General features: G+C 38.3%; 1 protein-coding gene across 4 annotated transcripts in view; it reads left to right on the forward strand.

The window, feature by feature from the left end:
* Positions 1-1261: 1261 nt before the first annotated feature.
* Positions 1262-27629, forward strand: part of SULF2 (sulfatase 2) — a gene marked incomplete at its 3' end in the record, with an annotated part of 49399 nt that continues 23031 nt past the window's right edge. Inside the window, exons 1-7 of one of the 4 annotated variants that reach the window (XR_013776312.1) lie at positions 1262-1399; positions 7250-7496; positions 11098-11337; positions 15740-15891; positions 19187-19356; positions 23635-23785; positions 25643-25818. Coding sequence is in view for 2 of the 4 variants with exons in the window: in XM_079321735.1 (XP_079177861.1) it covers positions 7322-7496; positions 11098-11337; positions 15740-15891; positions 19187-19356; positions 23635-23785; positions 25643-25818 (1064 nt within the window). Of the gene's footprint in view, positions 1631-7249; positions 7497-11097; positions 11338-15739; positions 15892-19186; positions 19357-23634; positions 23786-25642; positions 25819-27629 lie in introns of all 4 variants that reach the window. The other 3 variants (XM_079321735.1, XR_013776313.1, XM_079321736.1) reach the window with 3 other exon arrangements.

Here is a 27629-nt window from a genome sequence, read left to right on the forward strand (position 1 = left end):
AATGAAAAATTGTTCAAGACTGATAGTCTTCTCCAGCAAAGTCCAGATGAAGTCATTAGGGGCAATGCTTGTTTTAAAGCACAAGTCCTAATAAATCATTGAACAAAATATTAGATGTAATAGGAAGTATCAGGAAATTCTGAGGTAACCTGTGCTGCGTGTCTGATGCTTAGCAGCATGGGAATGGTAGAAGAAAATGTTTTGTTCTGTCCTGGTTTAGGGCAAATTTGGGAGGGAACCTCTGAATGGGGTCCCTTTAGGAAACAGATTCAAGCAGTCTCTCCCCCATCTAGTTTGGGGAAATATCTCCTCGGGGAGAAGTGGAAAGAAACCTGTTTATTTAACAGGCAAAGCACTTCCCAGCACAAAAATGAGCAAATACTAAACAGCAAAACTTCTCGCTGCTCTGAAGAGATGAGAAATTCAGAAGAGTCCCTCTGTGGGTCACAGCCCAGCTTACTCAGGCTGCTCTCTTTGCCTCAGCTAGCCAGAAACTAACAAAGAGCAAAGGAGAGCTCTCTCCTGCTGTCCACTGCAGAGAGCATAGTCTGTGTGAAGGATGCAGGGGAGTAAGTGCAGTCCCTGATAACAAACTCAGCACCTCTTCTCTTCCCCCTTCACTCCTGATCCAGTCTAAAGCTGCAGAACTCAATATTCAAAACCAGCAGAACAGACATTTGGGGATACAAGCATCATAAAGTCACCCCAGGACACGATCTTAGGGGGCTTTTTGACACGTTCATCTACTACTGTCTTTGAAAGATACTTGTTTAAGAGGTCTTTAAAGGCTCCACTGAACAATTTACCGATTTGGATAGTTACCCAAAATAGTTCCAGGAGTAAAATGTAACTGGTTGCAAGTAGTGCAGACATCACCTTCTATGAGCACAGTCCCTACCTGAAGAGCTTTGTTAAGTTTTTCTTAATTACTGATGAATATTGTGCCCTTTCATTTCAACTGCACCAGTGGAACGTGGTCTGTGTTAGCGTGGCCGTTTAGAAGCCTTTAGACTGTCCCTCCAGGTGTCCCGGGGCCGGGGCCGGGACAGACACAGGCCCTCAGCCCCTTTGGAGTCTGCCACCTCCTTCCGCCCCGCAGCACTGGGGTTGGAGGGCAGCTGCTGCCTGTGGCTGGTAGCGCACGGCAAACGCTAGCGATGGGGGACAAGAAGAGCTTATAAAGACACCGTGCACCAGGCGGGAGCTCAGCGTCGGTCCCTTCTCTTTCGAGCGGGCCTGGCTCTGGGACCTCCCCGGCTCCCCCTTGCGCGCTGGGCTGCGCCATCGTCCTCGCCGCGGTGCTGCCGCTGGACTTTGAACGAACCCGGGGCTGGTGGAACAGGTTTTCTCCCTGCGCGCCGCAGGGCATTGCGTCAATCCCGGGAGGAGGATCATCGAGGTAAATGAACTTTTTAAAAGGGAAAAGGAGAAGAAGGGAGAGGAGGAAGGAGAGGCGGGGGCAGCACCCGCCCGAGCGCTTCCTCTAAACGCTTCTTCGGGAAACGGGATTCGGCTGCTGCCCGGCTCCGCGGCCGGAGGATGCGCTTCCCCGCGCCGCCGTGCCCCGAGCTGCGCGGGCGGGCGGTGGGTGCGCCGGTCCCGGCCTGGCACGGCTGAGCGCGGCTCCGCGGTGAGTGGGGAGCGCTCGAGGGGAGCTCCGCAGGCCGCGCCCCGCCTGGCGAGCCGGGGACGGCGGGGCGGCCGTGCCCCGTGCGGGCTTGCTGGCCGCACATCGCGGCTGCCAGCGCGGGGAGGCTGGGCGGCGGGGCTCAGGTAGCTGGATAGGCACCGACTGGGGCTGGAAGCTGAGTGAGGGGGCCGGCGACTGCGGGCGATGTCCTACCGGCCTCGGGCAGCCCTGCTGGAAGCTCCGCGGAGCTGCCCCGCCCTGCTGCGGCCCTGCCGGCGCGGCCCGGCGGGTGGGGGCTGCGCAGCGGCCGGGGGCCGTGCCGTCCTCTGGCCAGGGGCGGAGGGCGCGGGCTGGGCGAAAAACGGTTCCCCAATGACAATTGATGTCATAGCGCTCGGCTTCACGTTCGGCACATCACGGATCCGGGCAGCGTGTGCGTCTGAATGCCTGTGTGTCTTTGCAGCTATATAAACACAGGGAGACTTTTTTTTTCTCCCACTGTATGCAGCTACAAAAAAATGTGTTTACTTCCTAGAACGTATTTGTGTAATGGTATCTGGCAATGCCTACTTTTTTTATCTTAAAGGCTTGTATTTATTCCCTTAAGGTATTTTCAGAAGTGTAAGTCTGTGGTTTTTACTATACTTAATACAAGCTAGTATATTTACTTTTAAAGTCTAAGATTGCATCTATTATATATAATTATGTGATGGTAATAGGTAAAATAGAAAAATAATTCTTTGTTTCCTTCAGGTTGTTGGTTATTGTATATGGTGCAGAAAAATGTGTTTATTATTGTGTATTCAGGGGATCTGATTGGCAATTTAACCTATCAGAGGACTAATTCTCTGTGTGTCGCTGGGAAACTCTAACAGTAATATGCAAGCAGTGGACAGAAAGAAAGTAGACTGAGCTACTTAAAACATTTCTTAAAATATCAAGTCCTAGGGAAATTTATAACTAATTTGCAATTCTTTTTTATTTAAAATAAAGTTACAAAATATGAATGATATTTTGTAATATGACCAAGCTTCTCTGTGATAAATACTTCCTTTCTGTGTAGTGTTCACCAGCATAAGGCAAGCAATTTAGAAGAATGTGTCTTAATAGTAATTCAGTGCTCTAGTACTCAGCTCTGTTCCTGACTGTAGATAAGCACAACTGTAATCTTCAATAGTCACATTTAGCATTGAGGATTTGATTTTTGAATTTTTCTCATAAATTTTTGACTGCCTGGGGAAAAAAAGAACCAGAAAGTAGAAAACTATAAGCAGACACAGCATGTTGTTAGATTAGAGCAGTAATGTTGATACCACTCTTCCCCTGGGAACCTTGTTAGATTGCAAACAAGAGTCTTCCCAATTCACATATGAAAATGTGTTTATCTCTTACAATATAATGGTTTGAAGTGGTGGTTGACAGCTGTAGTGAGAAAAGACCTAGCATTACCAAAGCTTGATGCAAAGGGGTGACTCCAGTTAAAAGAACAGCAACACAGCTGAATCCATTTAACTGGCAGAGTGGATTTAATTGGGTTGGTTGCTAGGGAATGGCTCCAGCACCGTGTATTTCAATGAATTTAAACGTTGGACCAATGACACATCTGACACAGGTTTTCTTAAATAATCCACCTGGTATTGTCTCCAGCCATATTGAGAGCAGGTGTGTATTGCTTCTATCTAGCTAGTTTTTCCTTTACTCTATATTTCCATCCTGTGGCTGACATGCAGTTACCCTGTTTTGTGGTGGCTGCTGGGCAAGTTGAACTTGTCATACCAATTCCGTATATTATTCTGTTTTTCAGCTTACTTATTTAAAAGAAAGACAAATCAAAACAAATAAACCCAGAACTAGTTAATGCAAACATTACTAGTTATTCCATTACATTACTAGTAATTTCTAGAACTAGATTTGAAGCGGATTTACACATTTGATGCGGAGTTACAGAAGGAGTCAGATGTTATTCTTGTTAATGTTTTAATAACTGAATTACCTGTCTTCAGTGAAATTGTACAGAGCTTACACAGAGGGACTGTTGTGCTGGGTTTTGCATTAGTGAGGTTGGGAGCACCATGCAAGCTACTGTCAGTTACTAATTTTGCATACATGGTGCCTCTTATATCTGCGCCCAGTAATACTGATCAATAGCATGTTAAAAATACCCTCTGGGTTAGAACTGACATTAGTCATCCCTGTGCATTCTGCCTCTGCTGCTATAGAACTGACATTAATTACTGAGGGCAGTGTTATAAAGAAGTCTTTTCTTGGTGTAAATGCTACTTGGAAACAGCCCTTTGCTGAGTTCTTTCATAAATGGAGTGTGAATGTCTGGCTTTATCTTTTATAACGTGAGTAAGTATAACATTTTGTGTTGCCACAAAGAAGAAAGTAAGATGACCACACTTTCTCAAAAGCAGCCTTCTAAGAGGTTTGATGGGCTTACAAAAGCTCAGCTACATGCCCCATCTGAAGATTTAATAAATTTTTTACAGCACTTTCCTAAATATAAAACATAGATGACTAGCTTTTTCAAGTTCATATGTGCAATTTGGAAGAAAGTATGACATATACCTTGTTCTCATGAGAACCACTACAGATTAAGCATCTTTAATACTGGAGGATGGCCTGCAGAGGCACAGAGAGCAGTGCACCATCTGTACCACTCAGATCAAAATGCATCGTTGGAGAGGGTGCTATATTAAAAGTAAAGGCAGACTGGGCCATTGCAGTGGAACTGTTCTGGCTTTATCTGTGAGTTGCAGATTAACTTTGTTGAAATGGAAAAGAAGTGTTAATTGAAACTGTTGTGATTTTTCCTGGAAGTTCACTGAAGACTAGGGGTTAAAAAAAACAATCTGTACTTGGCAACTGGCAGTCCATAAGAGACACTCATGTTGCTTTTCTCATAACTATTTAAGGGTAGCTTTTGGATGGTACTGTATATATGCTGTTAGTTATGGCATGTATGTCATGTGAAAACATACTTTAAGAAATAGATTATTTTCTAAAATTGCTTTAATTTTCTTGCCTAGTTATTGCTATGACTTTTGTACATAATTACGTACTTTGAGTTGATTCCTGGGAGTACTTGCGCTGATAACAATGGGAACATAACACATCCCAATAGCTGAAAAATATTCATTGTGGGAGAGTGAGAAAAGTTTGGTGGAAGATGCCTGTTTTACCTGACATGAAATTCTCTCTTCCACTCGCAGGATCTTTTCAGAGATCACTATTTCTTTTAACCACAAATGTAAAAGTGTGGATAAAATAGCTGAGCGAGAGCAGTTTATGTGCATCCCCAAATGTCTTAAGTATTTCATAGATAGCTAAGCAGCTCTCTGAGCTGGGGACAGCTTCTATTTTTAGTTACAAATGGAGTGTGTGAGGGGCAATAAACTGTGAGGAAAGCACCGGCTAAAGGGAGAGGTCATGGCAATGAAGTCATGAGGTTACTTCCATGCATTTGTTTTAAAGATGAGAAAAATGTAAGAAAGACTGTTAAATGCACAGCACAGTAATGAAGGTAGTTATGGCCAGATGTAGCAAGAATGGGCAGCCTTCCAAATGCAATAAGAAAAGCCAGCAAATGCTTTTATTTTGAGAAGTTATTGGCTAGTGTAGACTGGAGAAAGCCCACATGAACTTCCAGACATTCAGAAAAAGTTTGTGTGTAATGAAAACATCTGTACTGTCAGTTTATTTTTTTTTTAGCTTAAGTACATATGTAGTAATTTCTGAAGAGCAGAAGGCATTTCTCTACCTCATCCCTCGAAAAGCTTGTGTCCAGGAATACGTGCCTGCTAAGCAAACTTTCTTTCTGTCCTCCCCTGTTGAAACAGATCCAGATTTCTTTCTCAGGTTGCTTTTGATGACTCTGGACAGTAGCAACACATTGACTCTGACATGATTCTTTCCACTTGTACTGCTGCAGATGGAATTCTTAGTACAAGGAGTGAAAATTGATTGGACATCTCAGTTTTTCTTTTGCTATAGCCCGGCTAGCAGCAGCAGCAGATACTAAAGCTGCATCTGTAAAATTTGAAAGGTCTTTACCCACCCATTGGAACAAGTGCTAGGACATTTAAATAAATTCTTAGTTTCTAGGAAAAAAGGTAACTTTTCCCACCTGTAAAACTCATTGGACAGACTAGTAAGGAAGGAGGATTTTTAATTCTTCAAAACCCTACTATTGTGCAAATTTGGGAAGTATCCTTAAATATTCCATCATAGTATAGCAACATATCTGTTGACTTACGTGAAAATTCAATATGCATTTCTTTTGTGAGCATAGAAACTGACTATAATTTTTCATACCAGTGTTTTTGCTATTGCATGAAAACTTTGATTAAGAAAGATTATCTCAAGGAGCAATTGCTAACAGAGAGGAAGTAATAATGTGGCTGTGAAATAATCTGCTGGAGTAAAAACTGTTTTCTGCAGGGACAGAATAGCCAACATGTTTCTTGGGGTAAAACACATTGTGCTATGTTCTTTCTGCTCTTGCATTTCTGAGCTTTACAAAAAGCAGAGAATCTCTCTTGTGTAATTTTTAATTGATTTTTCTTCTCGTACAAGAGGTCATTGGCACCAGTCCAGAAAAAGATGGGGAGCAAGTAGGGATTTCATTAAAAACTGACTCATTGATTGCTATATCTGATGAAATAATTAGTACTTGATATTTTCAGTACATTTTCATTGTTATTTTGACTTCTGAAAGCAAGAGGAGATCCCTTTATAGCAGAAGATGACTGAGCAAAACTGCAATTTCAAAGATTTTTCAGCATGCTTAGTCATTTCTTGTAATCTCCTTGTAGGAATTGCTAAGATTTTTTTATTGCCTCATTAGCAGGAGTAGTACTAGTTAGGTGTGCTCTGTTTTGCATTCAAGTAAATTTTGGGGCATATGCTCTGTTTTACAATCCAGTCATAGGTAGTGGAAATCACTTTGGTGCATTCATTCCCAAACATGTGCAGTAATGTGCCTTCGAATGTGTTCATTATTAATCATGGTGTTTTAAACATCAAAGCTGTAGTAGACTTCAGAGTCATACTGTAGTTCCAAGATCAGGATGGCTTTGCTCTTTAATGGAATTTATAAGATAAATCAATGTATGTATAACAGATCTTCTGTCTGAGTGTTCTCTGACTTTGCAAATATGTTGTTAGCTCAGTAAATTTTGCTACAGTCCTGTTTAAAAGTAATGGTAGATATGGGTTTTTTTCTCTTCAACGTCTGCATTTTTTATGTAAACAAAAATGTCATATGTAAACAGATCGTTAAGAAAGAAGGAGGAAGGTGACAACTATTTATATGTATGAAAACAAAAGAATTTGAAACCCTACTAAATCCTTGAACTTGCTGCCAGATCTGATCTTTGAATGAAATTTCATTGCCTATGTTGATAACAGCTTATGAATTTAATTTTTCAAGTTTCTGCTTCTAGCTGGCTAGAAAAATAATTGTTTGTATTGGGAGTTCGGTTAGTGTTTTTTTTCTTGGGAGTTAAGATTATTTCAAGTACATTGCTTTTTATTTCTTTGGAGAGAACCTGGCTCTTGATGGATGTAGAGGGGTGAAAAATATAGATAAATTCTTGTTTTCCCTCTCCCTTATAGGAGACCTACAAAGAAAAAGAAATAGAAGCCGTTAAGCTACCTTGTTCAGAGAGAACATTAAATCAGCACAACATGGCACAGCATAGTATTGTCCTTGGATTGTTCATGATGAGTGTTTTATCACTGTTGGATGGAAGTTCAACTTTCCTGTTAAATCAACGTCTGAAGGGAAGATTTCTAAGAGACCGTAGAAACATCCGTCCAAACATCATCCTTGTTCTTACTGATGATCAGGATGTAGAACTTGGTAAGAGCCCAGTATAAAGAGAATTTTAGCCAATGAGGATGGCACTGCTTTTTCTTGGAGCTGGATTCTTGCATTCAAAATAAGATTTTTTTTTTTTTTTCAGCATGAAAAATGATAGGAAGAACAAGCTTAAACCCGCCTTTATTTAGAACATCCTTTCTATATGCCTGCAATTGAGGGACAACAAGAGTTAGTCCTAAAATGCTAAAGTTCCTCTTCCTGTAGGAATACACAGTTCATGCCTGTCTGTCTTCATCTAAACACCTAAACTTTGCTTCTGGCAATTGCAAGTATAACGTGGGAATCTACATGCCAAAACTGTAGATTTAAATTCGTAACTGATAGTTGCACAATGTAATTATCCAAATTCTTATGTGTGATTGCAGGCATTCATTACAAACACAATATTCATTTTATTTACTTAAATGTTACCTAACACAGTTTTACCATTCTTGTAATTGTCCATTTAGATATGTAGTTGATTACTGACCAAAATGACACAGGATGAAAAGACTACTCTGTTATCAATGCTATGTTAATTGCTAAAGAAAGGAGATTAATATTAAACACATGCTTTGCCTAATAATTTAGAATAGTGAATTAACTGACAGAGTTTGGCTTTTATTGTGTTACCTGAACAAGCTTGTATTTACCAAATGCTGTCTTTAGTTATGAGAAGTCATTAACACAAACCAGTTAACATTAATAATTTTGCATTAGAAGGATACTCTCATGTGTATGAAGCCTGGTTCATCTGAAAAATGAGAACTCATTTATGTGTAGTTTGGTGGGGGGAGTTTTGCCGCCAAATTTTTCTGCATCCAATTTCTAGCATGGATAGGAAAATTTGGCAAACGCACCTCACAGAAGAAGTAAAACATACATTTAATCAACTCGTACTCCTCATACACTTGCCATATTGGGAAGTTAATCACAGCAATGTGGCAGTCTTTTTACAGGTGTTTCCTTCTTATCAATATTACTGTATGTTTCCTTCTTATCAATATTACTGCAGTATCATAGATGTCACATTCTTCTTAAAGATGGTGAGAAAGCCTGTACAGAAGTAATCTCATGAAGTTAAACGCCATTCAAATTATCAGGATTGGATAGTGTTGTTGTTCTTGCCACCTTTTTTTAATGGTTATTTGGATCACAATTGAAGCAATTTCAAGAATGTATATCCCAAAGAACCTAAGTTTTTTTCTTGCAGGCTTGAAAGGTCTAAAAAAATGTATCATCTTCTCTTTTATGCTTGCCTTTGTGTTTCTCATGCAATTGTCTAAGTCCTTTGGGCAGTATATTTCACTTCTCTGATAACCTGATGCTTTCCAATTTCAAGGATAATGGGCATGTGTCCATGCAAATTAAGATCTAACTAAGAAAACAACATTTGATGAAGCTGAAATTGGATGTTCATCATTTGCCAGTAATGATTTTGGGAGACCCAATATTTGCTTGGAATAATTTTATTCTTATCTCTTATCTGGTGAGCTGTCCAAGTTAATAAAATTTGCCATGGTGGTGGTGGTTAGTGTATTTAAGAAAGATGAAAACAAGATGTGAATTACAAATAAAAGCTAAGGAAAAGTTGGAAGCTATGAATGCATAGCAGAGAAAACTGTGGGTAAGATTTCATCTGTTTCTAAGAGTATTCTGTAACTGATGGGTGTTTTAGCTTTCATTGTTCTTTTGTAGCTGCTTTGAAGGTGAAAGGGAGTAGTATAGCACAATCTCAAGTGCCTTTAACAGCCTTTTCTTTATTTATTTGAAGATGGATTTAGCAATGTGCCAGTAGCAGCTGGAGCTTACCAGAAAGACAGTGTTTCCCTTTCCTGAAAGGAGGTGTTTTAGTGGTGGTTTTGTTTGTTTGTTTGTTGGAATTCACGTTACTATTAATCATGAGTTTTACTTGAGAAACCAAAACTCAGCTTTGTACTGAAATAAGGAAAAAACTGATGAAGGGCTGGTACATTGTATGCAGAATCTCTGGAAGACATCAAAGGAGAATGAGTGTAGATTGTAATGGATACAATTATTGTATCCATGGGAAACCGAAATGGGAGAGGACAAATGAGAACAAATGAGAACACCAAGAACTACTGACACATTTGTATTTGACAGATTTTCTGTATTGACAAGCATAATATAAAGAACAGGAATATACTGACAAGGAATAATTAATTAGGAACAAAGACTTTTTTTTCCCCATTAGAGCCATTTAAGTCAAAGCTAGTATAATGCTGATGTCCTCTGTGTGGTGGACTCAGCATATCCAGTTGAGTTAGGCTTGCCTGCCCTACTACTATGGCTGTAACAAACCAGCTTATTTCATAGTCTAGCTGGAGAAAGATCTCATTATTTAGGAGATATTTATTTATGAGCCCATCCCTTCCTCTCCATGTTGTCAATTGGCTTTCTCTGCTCATAACAAGAAGGGAGAGTTGGTGATGAGCAAGTTTAATCTCCTCTGCAAGATCATGCTGTTGACAGGTACCATGACAAATTCTTTAGAAAATTGGAATTCTTCCTAGATCAAGAAAGTTTTTCCTAACTTGTTCTGATGCAGTTTTAACTATTAGGCACTGATAAGAGGAGGGAAGCTAAATTTCTTGTTTCTCTGATCCTTGGTGTTTCTGGGTTTAGGAAGAGTGCTGATATGAATCCGGATTTAGCTAGGTGGTTGTCTATGGTAAAGATCCGGTCTTTGACCAAAGTCTTGTCTGTCAGTGCTGTCATTTGGCAGCACTGTGACATTCAGTAATTGTTGTCAAAAAGACTTTTATCCATGTTACCCCAATTTATCCAAGTTCCTTGCTTATTTATTTTTAGACAATGGTTATATAAAACCATATAGTGTTAGCTGCCCCAAGTAGTCGTCTGAAAATCTGATGCTGCAGAATCAAGCCTAAGAAAATGTAGATAGTAAGACTACCAGAATGGATGAAGCAGAAAGATAGAACTCAGTGGACTTGTTATGGAAATTATTATGGGAGCTTTTTGATGTCTTTGGTTCAGTGACAATCACAGAAATCAATACTTCCTTATACCTCAAATTAGGTAATAGAATGATTTAACCAGAGAACAACTCTAGCAGACCCTTCTTGAGCAGTAGTTGGGCTAAATGGTCTTCAAACGATACGATTCTGTGGTTACAGCCCTCAGCCTTCTGAATAAGGCTGTCACAGAAGGTAGAACATCAGGTTTCTTGTGAAACCAAAGATTAAATAACACTTACAGAGTATACAAGCTTTGGTCAGGATTGCTGCATAAAGTGTTTTTATCCTCAGCTGCTGGAACAGTACTAGCAGCTCCAGAAGTGATGTAGAAATGCTGCAGACAGTTACGGTCGTAAATCTTGAATTTAGAGAGAGAGAAATGAAAGAAGTATTTTGGTCAATGTCAACATGATTGAGTCAAATCTTACACTGAAATGATGGGAGAACTTCACTGAGGCAGCATGAGTAATCTCTCTGGATTTGGGTTCACTCAGAGAAAACAATGCCCTTACTACTTGTGCTTCCTTCTGGTCTCTAATGTAACATCTGAGCTCTTGTGTCTGAAACAAGAAAGTACTTCTGAAATGTTTTCCTTCTTTCAGGTTCTATGCAAGTGATGAATAAAACAAGGCGCATCATGGAACACGGGGGCACTCATTTCATCAATGCCTTTGTGACAACGCCCATGTGCTGCCCGTCCCGCTCCTCTATCCTCACGGGGAAGTACGTCCACAACCACAACACTTACACTAACAATGAGAACTGTTCTTCTCCATCCTGGCAGGCCCAGCATGAAATACGCACCTTTGCAGTGTACCTCAACAATACAGGCTATAGGACAGGTAAGATCAAGGCTATGTCCATCTGACAGCTTCCTTAGACTTACTCTACAGAGGCTAATGTATATGATGTTTTAATTCTATTTTCTTCTTGACTGCTGCAGTGTATAATGCCAGAACTTAAATCTTGGTGTTGGTTTGGCTTCCTTGTATTTTCACTTGAGGAAATTTCTATTTACAAACAGCCTACAAAAAACCCAAGATTTCTGTTTTTCAGGAGGAAAGAACAAAATACTGTGCATGCTTGAACTGAAGGCCTAGCAAACCTAGAATATGGTCTACAATTACCTCGAGTGTGCAGAGCACCCAAGAAAGAGGCTATGAAAAGGAGTTAGTGTTTTGATTTTTTTTCACAGAACTGATATATTAAGCAAATTGTGCTTTGGGGCAGTCAGTTGTATGGGTTCTCTAGACAATCAATTCCTGGAAAGGTATTTAGGAATAATCAGCAAGATGAAATATACTCCTGAGAAAGAAATTACCCTCTTTGCATGTGTGCTCCTCAGGGGCAGGTATCATGTGGAAAGGATTTCAGAAAACATGTAGCATATGTTTCACACCTAATTCCATCTTGTTTCCCCTGACAGCAGGTTTAGGCCCTTGCCTGTGACAGTGGTTTTTTTACGTTTCTTGCTAATGCCTTTTGTCAGGATGGGAATCGTTCATAAACATGGTTCTTTTTATGTTATTTATAGTGCATATGTACTGGAGTATTGTATTATTATTAGTAGTATGCATTTTTTCCCTGTGAATTCATAGTTGTTAGATGTTTCCAGAAACTAGTAGAAGCCTTGAATACTAATTGTAACAAGATCATTATTTCCTCTCTAACTATTCACTTGAGTTCTGTATATTATTACTTTCAAAGTCTTGGTCTTAAATAAGTGATTTTTCTAAAATGAAGACCTGAATTAATCTGGAAAGAAATAAACTAGGGGAAGTGCACATACCTTATTAATTGCTTGCTGTTTCCCTCCGTTTATCATTCCCTGGCACCAATGCCGATGAACATATAAGTACCAAACCAAGGTTCATGTTTTATTCTTCACAGATTATTTGGTTAGTGTTTATTCAGCTTTGTCTGTTGTAGTACTTTTTATATCCAGTGGCTGCATTTCAAGATCCTGCAATTTTTACTAACTTGCATAGCTATTGCAAGTGTCCTGGTATTCATATGTCTTATATTTTTTACATTAACTTAATGGTTTAATTTAGGCCCAAGATCTTAGTGAACCTATATTGCGATTTCAGTCTGCCTCTGTTAATTTGGAAAGTAAATTTCCTGGAACATTTTCCTAGAAATAGGATTTTTACAGGTACAAAGTGATTATAAGGTGAAAATGAGATCCTCATTCATGTAGTTAAATGTGGCATGTTGTTATGCAAATTTAAATGGAAATTGCCATAATTGGAGGCTGGCATTCATTTCTTTTCTCTAGTTAAAGTCTATAGAGTTGTCCACTATCAAGGATGTCAACAGTAATAAGGTAATTTTTTACCTTTTTTTTCTTTCCCCTCCAAATCCTGCCCCCACCAAAGATGAATTAACTTTAACTCCTTCAGAAACAGCAGGAGATTGTACTTGAGAACCTTGTCTACTCAGTTTCTCAAGTTTCAAAAGAAACCTGCTAAGAAGAATATTTTGAAGATTATTAATAAAATTTCTCTGAAATGGAGAGTTCTCCTGCATCATGACTACAGCGGACAGAGGAAGATATCAAATTAATTTGTTGGTTTTTATTTTTGCGGTCCTTTGGTAGTACTGGTTTGCCCTGCAGATGTACAGTTTAGCTTGTTAATTCATTGGTTTTGGTGTTGTTGGTTGGTTTGTTGGTTTGGATGAGTTTATTGTTTGTTTGGTTTTGTATTTTTTTAAAGAGTAGAAAAAGAGGCCATGAGGAGTAAAGCTTTGTGAGGCTTGCTTTTGTATTTCGCTTCACAACCTTGGAGTGAGAAACCTTTTTAATCAAATCATAACCCAGACCATCTCCCTATGTTTTTTCTCTCATCTTTTCTCTTTTGTGTAGTTTTGAAGGCAGAAATTGTACTCTTCTGCTTCACTTAATGGCTTCCATCTGTTTTTCTTTGCTGCTGGTTTCACATCTCCTTTGCCACTTCTCTGTCCAGTGTGATTTCTCTATTTTTTTTTTTTTTTTTGTGTTGCAAAAGATGATTCTTCTGGGGATCAATCTTTCTGCACTGTACTGTGTTCTCTGGGGTAGTGGAATTTGTGGCTGGGATCTATAGAAACTTGTGCTGCTGCTGACACCTTTGGGAATGTGCTAAGTCACATGCAGGCAGGAGGGAGCAGTGTGGTGCACATTTTTCTTTCACAAGTTGCAAGTGAAAAATAGGAGATAGAAAAGGTGTGTCTTTCCCCTAATTGTTTCTTTGGTTTCAACTTTGGTTGTCAGTTTTCTATTTTTTAACTTTGGAACTTTGAAAAGCTTGACCAACTTTGTCAGGCACTGTGCTTGAAAGAATAGAGAGGCCCAGCTCAAAGAAAGTTCAGTCTTTGGCTGTAACAGCCAGAGTTTTGACTGTCATGCACAGGCTTGCTGTCACTTTTTGTCGATCAGGTAAACATCGTGGGAATACAGAGGGAGGGTTTTTTTTCTCCAAGGGAAGCCATTGAGACAATAGGCATTGCAAGTACATTATGTTCTGCATTAATGGCTCCCACAACTTCAAACTTCCAATGTCCTGAATAGCAACGTGTGTTTGTGTTATATAGCCATGACACCTTCCCACAACTGGAGTTCCCCATCTCAGTATATTCTCCTGTAGCATAATGTGGGAAATTGGGCAAGAAGGACAGTTTGATTCATCAATTGAATTGGTTTACTTAAATAATCTGTATATAAGTCATTGTGAGCTACATCTGAATCATGGATATCTTAAAACAGTGGATGCTGGTACTTCAGCCTAGAGCAGGACATGATTAGAATGGAAAAGAAACAAAGAGATCCTGTGACAAACATTTCTGAAAGGCAGTTCTCTGCCAAGCATTCCTCTGTTCATATTTATAAGGATCTGTTTTCTATGAACGTGTGCATCTTTCTGTAAATTGTTGCATACTTTAGTCCTACAGCAACAAATACCAAGATATTGTATTGGAATACAGATTAAAAGTTTGTTTTGACCTTACTTAATGAGGAAAGCTTCTCTTTTCTGTTCATCCAGCTGGCTGAATGATGAGGTCTTAAATTGATGACTGATTCTAGAGTATTTGGTCAGCCTTCTCTGCAGTCAGGAAATGAAAATACATGTTCATCTTAAGAAATTCAGAAGAACTAGGGATGGTGGGTCAATTGCAGCCGGGCAGGACACTTGCTTCAGTGATTCTTCTGAGAGTTCCCTTAATTTATATTAGGGCTGAATGTGGCTCAGTATGCAACAAATGCAGCACACATTTTAATTAACTTCCCCTCCTCGTTCCTGTTGAGCAGCACCCTATAGCACAGCAAACCCTATTCAGTGAAATGAACGTATTAGCAAAGGGAAAAGCTACTGCTCGTATTGTAATGTGTCGGTGTCTCTATGTGGTGCTCAGCCCTTACTTGATTATACAAAGAATTAATAAAATGCCATTTCACACCAGTCACGCCTGGAGAGCTGGTTGTTCCATGCAATGCTGAGAGTACTTTCTCATCTGTTTTCCTCTGATTGTCTATCAGAAGACAAAATGTGTTAAAAGTAATTTTTGCTAGATATACATTAGAAAAAAGGACAGAAGTGTTGTGTCCCTCCCCCCACTCCATCACTATACTAAGGGTTTGGGCAAATGTTTGACTTTGAGCTGGGGAAGACTGGAATCAGATATAGAAGGAAAAGATTTTACAGACGTAAACAAATCTTTATGTGTAATTAAGACTAATGCTCAAAATCCAAGTTAATATCTGGAAGTTGTTGAAATAGGTCAGAAGAGGAGTCTCTAAATAAGTTTTCAAAATACCTAATGAACAGCATTTTTTTTTTTAATGTAGAGTGCTAATATCTTAAAATGTGAGTTTTAATTTCACACTCTTAATAGTAGGTTCAGTTTCATGGGGACACTAATAGGTGGATAGATGCAGCTCAGCAGCATGAAGAATATGAAGAGAAGAGTCTGGGAGGAGGAATGTGTGGTCTGGCTCCAAATACATCAGGACTGAAAAAGAAAGTATAATTGGAATCCTGGTCCAGTTTCTCCTGTACATAGGTTGTAAATCAAAATGTCTACATTATGGAGATATAAATAAAAAAAAAAAAAACAGAGGCAAGATTAAGACTCAGAACTTATCTCAGATCTGTTGTAATGGAGAGAACAAAGTTATTTTAAGGAAAAACAGAAAGGAATGAATCTGTTTAAGTATGATGTTTCTGTTATGCCTTCTTACTACGCTTCTGCTTTTTGTACCCCTAGCTTTCTTTGGAAAGTACCTTAATGAATACAATGGCTCCTATGTGCCCCCTGGTTGGAAAGAATGGGTTGGATTACTTAAAAATTCTCGATTTTACAACTACACACTCTGTAGGAATGGAGTGAAGGAGAAGCATGGATATGACTACTCCAGGGTAGGTCCTGTTGATTTATTTCTATTAACATTTAGACGTGACCACAAGAAAGCTGCACTTGATGGTTTCAGTCTCTTTTTGTACTGGAAAGCTGCCACATGTAACATTATCTACAACCAGTAACAGTAGTGTTGGGGTATTGCTACCTTCCATTCTGGGAGGGTTTTGTTACTGAAACCATTCTTACTAACAGTGTAAACAAGTAAACTGTTTGAGACTGTGTTACCTATTACAAGCTGAAGATGTGGAAGGAGACTTATATGATTCCATGCTTCATGTTAACTATTTCTGTGCTTTGTACAATAATTATTGTGGCAGTGGAGTTACACAAGCATTAATGAAATACGAGTCCACTTCCCTCTACCCTTTTAAAGAATGTCTTTCACAGCCATGATATTACAGAATATTCACTGAATCTTGGTACATTCTGAATGAATGGAGAATTAATTATTATGTTTGCATTTCTGTGCATACAGATGCATATGTTTTTAATATCCTTTCAAGGATCTTACATCCTGACCAAACTTACAAAAATGTTTCATAGTCATTGTCAAATGGCTGGGGTTTTTTTTCTTCATCTGACATGTTACAGCTCAATACCTGCTTGCAGTCAGGAATAAGTTTATTTCAGCTTAAAGCGTTCCCTTCCAAAGGACCCAGCTTTACTTGAAGCCCTAAGGTAGGCAGAAGTGACTCTGAAATATGATAGTAATTAAATCTGTCCATGAACTGCTCTAGTTTTAGTGTATAGCTAAGGAAGTTGACTCACTCTGGAGTGATTTGTAATGTATATTTGTTTAACACGTTTTGTTCACTTTCTCTTATTGATTGGAAATCCTGCCATCCTATTTGTGTTTCATTAGCATGGTGTTCACAGTCAGTTTTTCCTTTAAAAGTTTGATGTCTGGGATTTCCTGTCTGTGATTTCTGCTTTCTTTTGCCCTATTTCCCTTTATAATTGAATGTACTTTGTGCTGAGAGATGAAACTTCACAGTCTTCTAGGGTTACATTTTCCATCACCAGCTGCTAAGGGGAAGAGGCAGACTAGTGTACAGAATTACTGGTTTTCTATTTTCCTTTTGATCTATGAAGAATGACAGAGCTCATCTCTGTAGCTGTGTACTGAAACGTTATGATGGAAATATGTCTTGAGTGAAACAGTGTCAGTCAAGTGATTTCATAGGCACTGTTCTCCATCTCCATTGTACCAAAGAGCCAACAGGGAGCTTTATGTTCCAGTACCTTCAGCACTGTTTTGTGTACGCAAGACTAGAAAATGTTTACATTTTTACTTGTTTTAGTTTTCTTACAGTTTGGTAATAAATAGAAAATAAAGATGTTGAAAGTACCAACTTTTTATAGTCTTCATAATTATGAATAATAAACAGCTACAGAAACAGATGGTGTGCAGAACAACGGCAGTGGTTGTTAACACTGGAGTTCAAATGAGCAAACAGAAGCTGAAGTTGAAGACTCTTTCTCTTTCTTTCCTGCCTTTTTTGTTGCTGGAAATGTGATTTTCCAGCAATGACCAATATAATCAGATAATCGTTTTTTTCAGCCCTATCTATTTAACGTGGTTCATGTTAATTATGTGCCAGAGGAAAACTAGAAAAAACCCCCACTGATTATTTTGTCCTCTAAAGTTACTGCTAAACTCCTCTGAAAATGACATTATTTCAGATTTCTTCTAGGATATATTCTACTTTGATTTTCCTTTTTCAGTTTCTGTCAACACTTTTTTTAAAATTATTTTTATCTTTGTACAACTGCAACCTCTACAATACGGACCTTTAAAAAAAAATCCTTAAGAAATCAGTTCAGTTAAATGTTTCTCTTTGGTCTTTTGGCCCAGTAGATCCTGGATTTGCAGTGATTTTCACTTTGACCATGTAGAAACCTATATCTTTAAAATTAAATTGGAGAAGTATACTTTTCTAATGGCTAAATCGAAAATGAGTTGCACACTTAAAGTGGTTGACCAGCTTAAAGAAGCAGCATGATGAAGATTAATGGCAGTGCATTTTTGAGAGTACTTAAGTATTCTGTCTCAACTATGAATATTGTCTCAGGCATTGAAAGCATGTTCAGAAGTCAGTTCTTCTTTGGTACATTTTCCCTTCCCCTGCGTGCTTTTATGAGTGGAAGTCCTTCACTTAATGCCTGTTTACGGTGAAAATGCCATCCCAGTAACTGTCATAATCATGACAGTTTCATAACAGTTGTGCCTTGTGTTGGGACCAATGTGTAAAATTATAAATGGAGACTTTGCCAGTCTTGTTCTGGCATAGTCAAGAAACAACTTGGGGGGAAGTACATATAGTGAATAGAAAAGACTTCCTTTGAATGACAAGCTGACTTCTCAGACCAAGGACATTGACAGAAGTGGAGCAAGTGTCTTGAGCGTGGACAGAAAGCTGTACCCAAAAGGAGATGTAATCCAGTCTGAACCACTCCTTGTACTTGTTGGCTTGACCAGAGGCAAATGTTATGTCTGATTTTGCATTCTGCTGCGACACAGCAGGTATTTGGGGATTTTTGAGGTGTGGTTTCATATCCTACTTATGTTTGAGGGGTATTTATATCTGTAGTGTTTCCTGAGAAGCACCTGAAGGAAAGCATGGCTTGTCATTAGAAATCCTGTCTTCAATCCCTATAGCTCTTCCAGATATCATAAAAATGATAATGATACTTCTTAGAAAATATAGTCCAACTCTTCTACAGGAAGTTTTCTTAATTCTCAAAAATATATGTGATAGAGCTATATCTCTATCAGATTGTCGCTGTAATACCTTATGAAGTCTGGTTCAGTTAGCCCACCATCTCCCCAGGCTAGTGATTTCTGGTTCAGAAGGAGGTTAAAAAGAAAACATCGAGCCATTTGGATTCTCAAGGTATTTTTATGATGTAAGGTTGGACTATACACCTTGAAGATACTAACATTGATTTTTATTCTTTTTTAATTCATACCTGGTCATTGTATTTAGTATTGTATTTTTCATAATGTAGTTACCCACTTTAGGAAGAAAGGGTACTGTTTGATCTCCTTTACTGCCATTGAGAAAAAGCTAGAAGCTGTTGTTTTTTGTATTTCTAGGCAGTGAAGAAAGAATTATTTGGTTCTAGTTTTTTGAGTTTTTAACATCGGTAACTTACGTCCTCCTTGTACCATTCTAAGTGTAGTAGCTTCTTTTTTCCAATTTCTTATGATACCTCAGACCTCTCCTTCCTATTGCCCCCGGAGTTTGAAATTCCTTTTCAAGTGTCTCATTATACTTTTGCTTCTACTTGCAGGATTATCTGACTGATCTGATTACCAATGACAGTATTACCTTCTTTAGAATATCAAAGAAGATGTATCCTCACAGGCCCGTACTGATGGTTATAAGCCATGCTGCTCCTCATGGTCCTGAAGATTCAGCCCCTCAGTACTCACAACTCTTTCCTAATGCCTCAGAACACATGTAAGGAAAAAAACAAAACCTTTGATTGATTTTCAGGTTCTGGAATATGGAAGTTCTGGGTACTTCAGGGGTGTAACGATGTTTTCTCTGTAGTAGTCTTGGCATAACTTTGTCACAAACATGTAAGAAGAATTTCCAAATTTTTTTTTTTTTGGTACCTCTTTAGACTAGTACAAGTATCTTGAGAATGGCTGCTGCATCTGGAACTCAGAATTGTAGCTCATTGAGATAAATGGGAAGATTAATGTTGAATTCAATGGACATTGTTGCAGTCTATTTGGGAAGTAAAGAACTTTTTATTCTGAGCAGGGTGTTCAAAATCGGGTTCTTGGGCTATAATCTCTTCAGGGGAAGAAACTCTCTCCCTGTACTTACTTCTAACCTATAGTACGCAGTACATATTGCTCCTGTTTTATGTATGGAAAGAATAGAAATCCAGGACTGTGGCACCAGCTCCAGGATCATTTCTGAATGAGCTGCTGTGTCTGTTCATGACCCAATACACTGTCTTGAACAGATCCCCAAAGCAGTATCACCAGGCTCCTAAAGGAACATGTTCATAAACTCCATGTTGAGATGTTTCTTTTTTATAGTGGAGAGACATTTTACATGTACAGGTCTTAATGCTGCATTACAGGTATCTTCTCACATGGAGTAAAATGAATTCTTCTTCCAAATCACCTCTTGATGGAATGAAAACATTCCTATAGTTTTCTAACTGCTGGCTTCATGCCTTACTTGATGTTCAACATCTGTAACTTTCTTCCTGTATGTTGTCCCCTCCTTTTTTAAGGGGAATTCTGTTTTACTTCGAGTTTGTGGAGGAGCTGGGAACTAATGGAAATAATTGTCAGTTGGTGGCCAAAGCTTGTCAGGCCTATCTGAAAGTCCAGTGAAATCCATTTGAGCTTTTTTGTTTTATTTGAAATAGAGTCTGAGAGAAAAATATTTTGTTCTATTGTCTGGTTACTGCGTAACTTAGAATTATATATTTCTTTGTTTTCTGCGGTGTCCAAGAGAATCTGTGTCACAGATCTACAGCAATGAAGTGTTTCTTGTTTGTTTGCCATTTTACACTCTTTCATTTTCTTTGAAATGAAAATTAAAGAAATGCCCAATTTCTCATGGCTTATATCCAGTATTGACCTTAGTTTTATTAGGTTCCTTTGGAAGGCATTTGGATCTCAGAGATGATTCTCATGTGACATTCTGTAGCAATTTACTTCCTAGCTGAATGAAAAAGAGTAGAAGAATTGGAGCAATGAAAAATACAGATTATATACATCTATTTTTCTTTGCTAGTACTTTAAATTTTATTGTTCACACAAATTAGGTTTATCTTCATAATTATAAAGTAATTACAGGTTTTTTTTAAATTTTAGGTGTCTTTTCTTACAGGTGGTAACAGTTACACAGGAAGTATCACTTTGTGAAAAGAAGTTTTGTTTGTAAAAATATTAATTATCCTGGTAGATTAAGGAACTGTGTTTTTATTTTGGATGTGAATGTGAAATAGGATTTTATGTACATCTGGCATAAAGAAATTTACAGTTGTCTTCTAAAGACATTTTCCAGCACTGCATAATGACAATAAGAGTAATGATAATGATAATAATAGTAATGTACCAGAGTTTTCATTGGCCTGGGTTTAAGAGTAAATGTAAAAGTGCAAAACATGTACATACAGTGAGGGAATTGTGCAAATTAGTTCTCTACTTTCCATTTTTCCTCTTGTTCCCAAATTTCAGGTGATTTCAGTGACAGATAAATCTTTCAGTAATATATGGTTGCAGGCAGTTGTTACTGTTTCATTGTCATGTGGACATTGTAAGGAAGGACCAGAATGCAGGTGGACAGTTACAAATTGCCCCAAAGCAGTAAGCAATATCCTGAACAAAGTTTTTGCGTAGGCCCCAAAGCAGAAGGCACCACACCATGTGGTGTGACCCTCCACCTTTTCCTGTGGTAGCTCAGGTGAGGTCTGACAGTGGATTCTGTGAAAAGAAGAGCCAAGGGAAAGTAGGATGGTAGTGCTTAGACTGATGCACATACTACATCATGTGCTATGGCTAATAACAGCTAAAAGCCAGTAGTACAAATTGCAGTCAGGGTGGTGCTTTGCTTCTGAGCTCCTGTGTGTATTTGTGTGGCTCATTGGTGCTGCTGTTCTCTTGATTCTCTACCGTGTTCTGGTGGGTGTGACCATTCTGCCCTGTACTGCAGCTCCTCTCCATGTGCATATGCAGTTTTGTCTTGTTTGAAAATTATTCCCAGAGCAAATCCCTCAGCTGCGTGGTTTTTCTTTAGTGCTGCCTGTATTTTGAGCTGTAGAGAATGTGGCAGCTGGGCAGTTTAACAGTGATCAGAAATGTTGCCTCAATAGAGGGTGCATTTTGCCATCCATCTTTCTCAAGGTCAGTTGCAATCTCGCTGGGGCTTCCCTTCTGGTTTGAAGAAGTTGTCTCAGCTAGCTTCTAGGAGTTATTTAATTTTTGTATTCTTTCCATAAGACAGACAAGTCTGTTAAGGATTAAAAGGTTACATTTGAAGTAATCAAAGAAAATTGTGGGCTTTGGTAGGATTAAATAGTGGGAAGTTTCAAATCAGCCAGGAGGTCACAAAGTGGAAAAGGTGTTTTCAAAGCATTTTTGATTCATTCTGGGCATCAAATAGCAATGGTTTCCATAACTGTCAGCATTTTCAGAGGCAATGTCTTTATTTCAACCACATAACATTCTGAAATTCAAGAGATTATTAACAATACAGAGAGAAGAGGCACCAGCCCTTTCCTCCTTTTATGAGGAAGCCTCCCCTTGCCACCTATGCACATTTTTCAGATGGCATCTAACAGAAGCTTTCAGCATAAAACATATCACTGTCAGATTATTAGTTTAATATTTATATTAAATCTCATAAGACTGTCATATTCAAAGATACATTAGATATACAGTATTTTGATGAGAAGTTTCAATTTATATTATGTTTTAGCTTAATAACTTTGATTGCTGCTCTATTGCTTCTATAAAACCAAAAGTAGAAATTTCCCAAATAGGAATTTATCAGGAAATTTTGTGTTGCTAAGAGGAAAGTAAATGTATATTTGATTTTTTTTCTTGTGTTACTATGTCACTCTCTTGGCTTGTGCATTTGCATAGACCGAGTTTATTGCTTTGAATGAAAAAAGGAAGCCTAACAAAATTACATAGGAAAAGTAATCTTTAATGTTTTAGACTCTCCCTGTTTTAGACTCTGATGTGTTTGAGCCATGATGTAAAGAAATTGTAAAATGTGGTCTTCAACCTGAAGTGACAAGGAATAAATATAGTGCATAATAATAGTATTCCTTGCAAATGTAAGCTATAATAATAGCTTTTAGTGAGTTGGCGGTGCAGAGAGTTGACATTGTGGTGGTAAAATACATCTTTTATTTAGGTTTAGCTAAACTAAAGTAATGTAATTATGCATAGAAAAGTGATTGCTGGAACTTCCAATCGTGTGAAACTATGGATGGTATTTTTCCTCATTACTTTAATTATGACCCAGGACCATGAGAACTTGGAGGGACAGTGAGATTCCAGGGGAATCTCAGATGTCCCAGATTCTTGGGATTTTGCAGGGACTTCAAGCAATTCAGTTGGTGGCTGGAATGACTCTTCAAAATACTACCCTATTTCCTCATCCCACTTTTCTTCACAGGTTTTTAAAATCCAGCTGTGTGTCCACTTCTGTTGCTCACATGCAGCCAGTAGGCTGAGTGCCTGTGCTCCTCTGGTGCATAAGTGTGAAAATATTCAAGTAGCTAATCGTGCTGTACTCCAAAAAGCTGTTAAAGAACATAGTAGCACCTTTACAGGAAGTTCTATAGTTCTTTTTAAACAGCTTGCACCAGCTGTAGTATTTGGTGCTAATGTGGGCAGAGTGAAAACAAAGCAATTGCACGAGTAGGAGCTCTGTAATACATGCTTCATTGTGACCATACTTGTGGAGTTAAGACTTCTAAAGCTGAGTCTCATGGCCTTGAAATGTATACTTGATAGTCTGAAACCACTGGAAAGATAAGGTGCGTGTTTAATATTTTCATAGTTTTTATCCCCCCCGACAAATGGTTTTCCTTCTTCCATGTTTCAGAACATGTAAGTAGACATTTCAAAAGTAATCTTAATATTATCTCATGTACCTCAGATCTTCCTATAGTGTTGATCAAATAGAAATTAATATTCATTACTATGACTTTTTTCTTCTTGGCTAAAACATTGTGGTTTTCTCTCTATTCCATAGTACTCCAAGTTATAATTATGCTCCAAACCCAGACAAGCACTGGATAATGAGGTATACTGGTCCCATGAAACCTATACACATGGAGTTCACTAACATGCTACAGAGAAAGCGCCTGCAAACACTCATGTCTGTGGATGACTCCATGGAGATGGTAAGATTAACAGGCACTTTTGTTTTTTGACTAAACAGGTACTGGTTTCTTGAGTTAAGCTCCACATTGTCCTCCCTGCGAAGATAAGGGAGAAAGGAGGAGGAGGACTGCATCAGTTTTTTAATAGTGTGCAATTTTCTCACCTCTGATCATTTTGTCTCTTTATTCAATGTGTAAGGTTCCTCATCTCCTTATGACAGGTACCCCGAGTTGGATGGTGTGAACAAGATGATTTGTTGCCCCAGAACCACTACTGATAAAGTGAAAGAAAAAGGGATTGCCTGAGAAACTGCACATCATAAGTCCTAAAAATGAATCCTCTGATAAAGAAAAAGTCATCCTGCTACCTGTTGGAAATAACTAACTAAATGTGTGTCTATTTTGATCCTGTGACATTGAACTTCTAAGAGTAGAAAACAACAGCAGCAAAAAGTGATGATACAAAAGTCCTAAATGGCATGGCCCGGGGGTAAACCCATCCCAGGAGGTTAAATGCTGGAAGTAAATAAATACATAGATTGGTTCTTTTAAAACTGTCATTGTATAACCAGGAGATTTCTTAATGCAAACCATGTGTCATCAACAAAATTTCTGGATTCACTAAAAGCTATACTATAAAATAATGGTTTTACAGATTTAAAGGTGTTGCAATTTTTCTGCTATCTCTTGGCATTATTACACAAAGCAGGTGGAACATAAAATTAGAGGAGGCAAAAATGAGATTATCTGAATATCGTTGCCTAAGCTTGTTATTAATATCATTAATGATCCCTGCTTCATGTTAATTTAGCTATTTAGATGGATCAAATAACAGCATTAGGGGAAATTGGTGATTTTTACTACACAGTTTGTATTTTCTGTTAAGTAAAATGGTTTCACTCTGGGTGCATTCACTGCAGGCAAAGTCAGTTAGATTGGTTTTTAGTTCTAATTATCAGGTTAGCCCAATCTTTTTCTACTGAATTATATGTGTTAATAGTCTTTCCAAATTAAAAAGAAAAAACAATAAAAGATCTCATACACTCCAAAAAAGTAAAACAAACAAGAAAATGACACCCTCTCACCCCCCAAAAAACCCCCAAAACCAAAACCAAACTGAAGAAAGCCAAACCAGCAAACAAAACAAGCTGGAAAAGAATCAAAAATAAACTCCCAAACCAACACATTATTTTTTCTCCTGTACTGATGTTTTGCACCTGTGTGAGGCACCACTTTGCTGGTATCCCACCACCTTCTCAGCTTTCTCAAGTGAAAATGTCACATAAAAATTGATCTTTGATGCTCAAGTTGGTACATTTCACATAGTTTCTTATGTAAATCTCATAATTCTCCATAGTGAGAAAATATGAGCTATTTTTATCTGGAAGATATTTTGCAGATATTCTGCATAATGGGGAGTCATTTGTCTGAAGGCAGGGTTGTTGAGTGCTGCCTGAATATGTGTGAGATTCAAAGGGCTGTCATTTTCTTAAAACTGCTTACTGCAGAAAAATATAAAGGTGGAGAGAAAAGTTCAAAATGGCACCTTGAAGCTTTTGTCTGTTACTGTATGTATTTAGTACTGACTTGACAGCTGTCATGCAAAATACTGAACCCAAACATTTTTGAAATGGCATGCTAATGTGTTTTACCTTAAAACAAGGTATTACAATAATTTTATCTTGTAATAGCCACAATATTCTGTTAGTAAAATTAAAATTTGATTATGTATTATTCAGAGTTTCATTGTGATAAGCCAGTGCCATCCTTAGCTGCTGTTATCTGTGTGTTACACACAGGCAGAAACTGATATCCAGCATTCTACATGTAGAGCTACTCAGTGGAATAAATTTCATATTTTGTTTTGCTTTTTTTCAGATTTACAATATGTTGGCTGAAACAGGAGAACTGGGAAATACATATCTAATATACACAGCAGACCATGGTTATCATATTGGGCAGTTTGGACTGGTGAAAGGGAAGTCCATGCCATATGAGTTTGATATCAGAGTTCCCTTCTATGTCCGAGGACCAAATGTGGAGGCTGGGTCCTTGTAAGTTCTTTCCTTTTGTGGATGTTGTGACCTGAAAATGAACTTCATGTTCCCCTCTCTAGTTGTATTGACCTGGCAGCCAAATGGAGACACAAAGTTCTCCCCATCCTGCTTCTCTCTGGCAGAAAAATGTCTCTGCAGAAAGCAGAGCTGATAACACAGGATGGGATAACAAACTCAAGGCCATTGCCTTTTTGCTTGCATGGGTGTGCAACACATGCCACTGCACTTTTGTGGATATAATTGAAAAAACACTTTGAGTTTTGTCCAGTGTAGGCAACACTTGCATTCTATTGAGGAGTGCAAATTATATGCATAACTGTCACTTTAAAGTTTAAAAATGTACCGTATAATGTAGATAATTATTGCTGAACACTGGAGTCACTTGTTTCAATTTATAAAGACCAGTTTATATATTATCATCCCCAAAATATTCTTTTTGGCTCATTCCTTGAGACTGCATGGTTAGGGATGTTTATTGGATGCACACAAGCATGTAGACTGTAACTGCTATTTAAAATGGTAGCTTTGATCAACTAAAAGATTAAGTAAATACACTTTCTAAGCAACTATTTTAGATAGCAAATATTTGCACTTAGATAATGATTTTGGACAGAGTGCCATAAATTGCTGCCTAATATTTATATCAGTGTGCATATTTTAGCCCAATTAACATACACAATCTTCTACACAGTTTTTTCTTTACCACAGAGGAATGGATCTAGTGTGTGATATGATAGGAAATAGTTATTAGAAACATCTCGTTCCATATGCTGATTAAATTCACTGATTTACATTATCTGAAGGCAGAAAAATGTTAAATTCTGTCGATTTTGCACTGTTTCTGATTTATTTTCAGCAGTTGTGCATGTGAGAAAAAACAATATTCTCTAAAGAGCAGGGAGGGATTCCTCATACGGGATTAAACATATTACCTCAGCACTGAAAGAGTTTTGTCTGCAGCAGCCCAGAATTTCAAATGAGCTGGAATAGCCTTCTAAAAACCTGCTCTCCTTCCATTTGACTGCAGTTTTTGGCCTTCCTGGAGAGTCAATGCTAAAATGGCCCAAGTGACTGAGCTAGTGCTTCTGCAACATGTAAGGCTAGAGACCAGCCACGCTGTGTCTACTGTAGTTCAAGGATCTTTACACCCAGATATCCATAAAAGATCTGAAACCTTCCCACTGAATTTTATTTTTAAAAGACTTCTGAAGATGAAAACATGTTTCCGTTAGAATTGAAATAGTCAGCCTGACAGATCCTTAGCAGAACAGAGCCTATCACAGTAAGAGCAAATAGGAAGAACAGGATAAAACACTTTGGAGAGGGAATACATCACATAATAAATTGATCTTCCCCCTCAGTCTCATTTTCTTTAAATGGTAGAACTTCAGTCATCCATGTGATGTGTGAGCCCTGTGTTTTTCCAGCAGGGAAATTTTAATAGCAATCACTGTAGCAAGTCATTGCTAACCTCTCATTTCTGTTACCAAATATCCTACATCATAATTATTAGTAACTAAGATCAAATCAGGTGCATCAATTTAACTCATCACCTATGCTCTCCTCAGTGCCTGTTTGCTTACTCTCTCAAAGACATAGTAATTTTTAAATAGTATCTCATTAAATGGTGTGACTTTAGCAGCTTTCTTCTCTCTTGTATTTTGAGCTGGAATTCTGCACTGACATGTATTGCAGCCCATCTGGTCCCATCTTTCCTTTGTGCCTGCACATTGTAACACAGGGATTCTATATGCTTAATGCTGCACAACACTGCGTAGCAATAAGCTCATTCTCTCTGGTGACCAGTG

Source organism: Erithacus rubecula, assembly GCF_903797595.1.
Source record: "Erithacus rubecula genome assembly, chromosome: 18".
Taxonomy (NCBI): Eukaryota; Metazoa; Chordata; class Aves; order Passeriformes; family Muscicapidae; genus Erithacus; species Erithacus rubecula.